Source organism: Trachurus trachurus, assembly GCF_905171665.1.
Source record: "Trachurus trachurus genome assembly, chromosome: 13".
In the NCBI taxonomy this organism is placed as follows: domain Eukaryota; kingdom Metazoa; phylum Chordata; class Actinopteri; order Carangiformes; family Carangidae; genus Trachurus; species Trachurus trachurus.
The window spans coordinates 18,326,048-18,331,611 of NC_139892.1; the positions used below are offsets into that span (position 1 = coordinate 18,326,048).

A 5,564-nucleotide genomic window follows, 5' to 3' on the forward strand; every position below is an offset into this window, starting at 1 on the left:
GAAACTTTGAAGCCCAGTGCAAGACAGTGACAGCCAACAGCCTCGAGCATTATAGTGTGCAGCCTTCATTCTCCTAACTGCTACCTCGGTGACGTGTTATGAAAATTAATTTCTTATGCTGCTTAAGTGCAAAATTAGTATAACTCTATTTTATTTTACCTATAATATGCCATTTTTATTTAATATTAGACAAAGACAAAGCTCAATTGCTGGCTTCATTTTCTCATAAAAAACAATAATTAACTGTAACTTGTTAAGGCCAGGATCTGCCACCTCATCATGACATGCTGGCAGTCCAATTACTGCACACAAGCAATTGCATCTTCTAAAAATAGACCAGCCTTAAAGCCTCTTAAGTTCAAACCACATAAGTTGCTTTCCCTGAGTGCTGTCTGCGAATAAGCGTGCAAAGACACTTAGCTGCCAACAAATCCCTGAGAACAGAGGCGTGGTACAAGGGTTGCAGGATGATCAGGATGCAGGTGCTTGAGATGCTCATTTGTGCCTAGAACCAGCAGATGAGTGAACCCTAGTGATTCACTTCATCAGCTGCCGATTGGTATGCTACAGGATACATCCAACATGGGGGAACTGCCGGTGCTGGACACCCTGGTGGCCAACACAGCTTACCTGAAGGCGCAGGAGATAGATCGCACCGAGCTGAGAAGGCAGAGGCTCACACTGACACTGCCCAAACCAAAGAAGTTCTCTGCTCTGGAGGCCGACGGGGATAAGAAATACGAGTCAGTGTGTGAGCAACAGCCCATTGGAAGGAAATTGTTCCAGCAGTTTCTACTGTCCTCTAACCCACAGTATGTGGCTGCCACAGAGTTCCTGGAGGAGCTGAATTGCTGGATCTTTGCTGGGGATGAAACCAAAGTTAAAGCCAAACAGAGGATCCTCGCTAAGTTCTTTCAACCTGAGTCCAGGAGTTTTCTCTCCTACCTTACAGGAGAAGATGCTGCAAGATGCAAGGCTGTATCAGACAAGAACTTTGACGAGGTGACGATAGACCAGATAAGAGAAGCCACAAGGAACTTCCTGAAGGGAAAACCTTTTGCTGAGTACCTGAATAGCCCCTTCTTTTATAGGTTCTTGCAATGGAAGGAGTATGAGAGCCAGAAGATCACTGACAAATACTTTTATCAGTTCAGGACTTTGGGAAGAGGCGGCTTTGGTGAGGTAGGCACCAGAACTCCCAACATCTGAATAAACACATAAATTACTTATGTTTTCTGCAACTTTTGTTGATGGTGTAGTAGTATAGCCTTTATTATAATTGCAAACCAACAAAATGCAACAACATGTGCAGTGCTATGTCTATTTCAATGTTAACGAAGACATCATCAAGAACACACAGACAAAAAACAAAAAACAGAAACATCAACGACAGTCATACAATAGTTATCCTAAATAGGATCCTATAAATAAATATTGCACATTGTCATTGGGTTTATGCAATACAATTTCATTCACTTTATCTTCATATTTCTATATATAAAATACTTTAGGGAGTCAGATAATTGCCTGTTCTACAATTATGATCTACTATTCAACATTTACCACCTAGCTAGAGGCCACTGTCCAGTAAAAACTGTAGTCAGGAAGTAATGTTCCTCTGTCTGACAGGTGTGTGCGGTGCAGGTAAAACACACAGGCCAAATGTACGCCTGCAAGAAACTGAAGAAGACGTGCCTGAAGAAGAAAGGTGGTGAGAGGCTGGCCGTTCTGGAGAAGAAGATCCTGGAGAAGGTCAACAGCCTCTTCATCGTGAACCTAGCTTATGCTTATGCCAACAAAACCCACCTGTGCCTGGTCATGGACCTCATGAGTGGAGGAGACCTCAGGTTCCATATCTATGAGCTCGGCCAGCGGGGCATCCGTATGGATCGTGTTATTTACTACTCCGCCCAGATAACCACTGGGATCCTCCACCTGCACTCTCTGGACATCGTGTACCGGGATATGAAGCCTGAGAACGTGCTGCTGGATGGAAGAGGACAGTGTCGGCTGTCAGACTTCGGATTGGCCGTGGAGCTGCCAAAGGGTAAAATGGTTTGCCAAAAGGTCAGTGTCGTGACCCGTCTTTAGGTTAACCTGCATCACATGATCAAGCTGTTCACACATAGATAAATTGCTTGGTTACCACCCTACACTGTATGGTCAATATTCAGAGGTGCATCAGTAAAACAGAAGCTTCATTAGTGATCATATTTGCTCTCTCTTTACTGCTCCCTACTGTAAGTAGCTTACCAGGAATAGATACGATTGGTCTCAGTCCTGCTCTTACTGACAACACAAGAGTAGAATAACCCTGTGAAACCAAATTAATCTCATTAAAAGGGGCCTGACCTCATCCCCAGCCGGACATTGCCCTAGTGGACAAATGTACTGTATGGGAGACTGAACAGAGCTGGTTAGGGTTAGCTAGTTGATCTTTGCTTTACTAATACAAGCTATGGCTCCCACAAGTCTGATCAAGGAGATGAGTAAGATGAGTCCCAGCAGAGCTTCGCTCTAGAGAAAGTGGACACAGAGTGAGTGAACAATATAGCGTTTGACTGGTCAGTCTGGCCTGACGAAGGGTGGTCAAAGCTGAATTATTTGCTGTAACAATGTTTTTATTGTCAGCTCCCCATTTCTCATTGCATTCTTGTGTCTATTTGTGTCTCCATTTCATTAGTTAATCATGTTTTCAATCATGTGGACACTGCAGTCTACTGCAGATAACAGGAGTAAAGTTTGAAAAGGTGAATTAATTTGCCTAAATTCTCAGAAATGTGAGTAGAGTACGTCATATGATTTGGCAAGCAGCAACAGATCAAGTATGTTCTGTTTATTTGAACTGTGAGCGACAATTTGTACAGTTGTGTATCACTTCTGCCTGAGACCCATCATCATTGAGTTAATGCGGTTTGACCAGTTCAACCAAAGAACTGGCTTCTTTCCTTTTTCCTGAATTCATTATTTCTTTGAGGTCTGAATGGATAAAATGGATGCCTTTTATGTTTCAGATAAAAATGCACATAAAATCGAGACTCACTTTGCAATGTCATCCCCAATGTCATAATATAAAACTGCAGTATATGCACACAATTTGATTCATCGTCATATTCTAAAAGAGGCAAAGAATGAAACATTATCGCCAGAATTGCACCAGATGAATATTATTGTTGAAGTTACACCTCAGAAGTAAAAAGAAGGCTAATGTCTCTTTGAATCACCCTCCCTTTGTGTGTTGGCAGGCTGGTACAACTGGCTACATGGCTCCTGAAATCCTGAAGCAGGAGTATTACGACACGTCCGTAGACTGGTGGGCCCTGGGCTGCAGCATCTATGAGATGGTGGCCGCCCGTTTGCCCTTCAAAGACTTCAGAGAGAAGGTGCACAAAGAGGAGGTGACTCGCCGCACTCTAGAGGATGACTGCAAGTTCGAACATAAACACTTTGATGCTCTCACCAAAGACATTATCAGCCACTTTTTAAAGAAGAAGGCGGAGAATCGCCTGGGGGGTCGGTGAGTTTCTGTAAAGATACTGTAAGTCTGTCACATAGTTTAGTTATCGTGTAGGTGTAGGTGTTGTGGAGCATATAGTAAAGAATCTAGTAAGGAAATATAAAACTTCCTTTGCCCCTGTGAAAACATACTGTTATTCTTGGTATGACAAATGAAACATTGTATTGTACCTATCATATTTTAAAGCACGGTGCATGAAATTTGCTTTATAAAGAAAGTTTGATTTGATTTGACCCTAGAAAAACAGGTCTCTGAATACCAGTTTAAAGTCCAGACAAGTGGCTACCAACATCAGGGTCAAGACACCTTGAAGGGGTCACAAGCTGACTTAAAGATCAGGAAAGATGACAAAATATACTGTAGTTATGTTTAACAAAGATGTTTGGAGCTACTGGTCTGGACAACAAGATTCAGGGGGTAAAGAAAATAGAAATGACCTCCCTGATTAAATCTGCTAAAGCACTACATTCCTGCCAGCACGCGGGGGTGCTGATTTTATTTGGAAAACAAGTTAATACATTTAAGATTAGAAGGGCAGTCGGAGAGAGCAGCCCTCTCTTCTTCCCTGGCCCATGTGCCATCTCTCCACTGATTTCAGTGCAAATAGTGTTTGCATACTGCTGTACACAAATAAATAGAAAACAGGTTCAATTGAGTTGAATGCAACTTTGGAGCCAGATCACAGATTAAAGATGCCTTACTATCACATCTAATAGAATTGACTTTGACTTTTTGCACTTTTACTTGCAGCATACTGACCTACACGACTTTTACTGCCCTACATGCATAATTTTACCCCCTGACACTCAGACCTTTACTCCCCATCTCTAAAACGCCTACGTCTCCGGTGACACTGAAAAACTGTAAAAAATCAAAGGGGACAATAATTTCTCTGTTTTAAGATGAATCCTGTCAGAGGTAATTTGTTTGTTGACACCTTTAAATACACTTAAAGGTCTCTATATCATCTACTTAACATCTTTAAGAGGTGTGTTTTTAATTACAGAGGACTTGCTCAGGTCGAGTTGGATTTAGGTATGCTGGGATTATATGAGTTTCTACTAATAAGGACAACAAGGATAAATTGGCCTTTCCCAACAAATAAACTTAAACTAAACAGAAGAGTTAGAGGGAAGTGAGTAAAGCTCTAAGCATCTAATCAGGCAAAGAGAAGGAAAGCACATTTTATACAGCTCAATACAAAATACAAATGTCACAGATAAGATAAGAGTGACTCTGGAGATTTAATACAAATCAAATCAACTCTTGAAGCAATGTCCAGTGGACGCTCATGGCCCAGTTTAATGATTTCAACTACTGTACCCTCTGCCTTTATATCATAACTTTCAATCTCAGTTCATCATTAAACATCTCCTGTCTTGTCTCTTTGTTTTATATCAGTGGTGGTGGAGACCCACGAAACCACGCCTTTTTCAAGAACATCAATTTCAACTGTCTGGAGGCGGGGCTGATGGAGCCCCCCTGGGTGCCAAAGCCCAACGTGGTCTACGCCAAAGACATGGACAAATTCAGCAACACCTCCGAGGTCCAGGACGTCATGCTTGATGATAATGATGAGAAGTTTTTCAAGGAGTTCTGCACAGGTGCCGTCTCCATCCGGTGGCAGAAAGAGATGATTGACAGTGGAGTGTTTGACCAGCTGAATGACCCCACACTGAACGGACATGACTCTACGCCTGCGTGGAAGTCCAAGATGTGCATCATCCTGTAGGCATCTTATCATCGCCTGACTAATACACAGAGATGAGATGAAACAACATGTCTGTTATACTTCAAAATACACAAAGGAAATGAAGTGCCTGGTTATAATACTGCAGCCTGGGAACCGTAAGCCCTTAAAATATTACTAACAACTTTTTAATTTACCAAAAGTGAATTATTTTGGAGGCTTGTGTAGACAGCAGCAAATTAGATTATAGCATTATGCTGCCACAAACAAACAAAGAGACAAATGATTGGACATTCAGTCTCAGTGGTAAAATAAAACCAGTTGTCAGTATTACTGTATGTCTGTATGGAAACACAC

The 5,564-nt window shown here is 41.9% G+C and overlaps 1 protein-coding gene across 1 annotated transcript; it reads left to right on the forward strand.

The window, feature by feature from the left end:
* Positions 1-582: 582 nt before the first annotated feature.
* On the forward strand, positions 583-5,249 carry grk7b (G protein-coupled receptor kinase 7b; the record flags this gene model as incomplete). The annotated part of the gene is made up of 4 exons (XM_083985625.1): positions 583-1,182; positions 1,630-2,067; positions 3,246-3,517; positions 4,919-5,249. The coding sequence occupies 4 exons, from the start codon at positions 583-585 to the stop codon at positions 5,247-5,249; spliced, it is 1,641 nt and encodes a 546-aa protein (XP_083841751.1).
* Between the last annotated feature and the right edge of the window lie 315 nt (positions 5,250-5,564).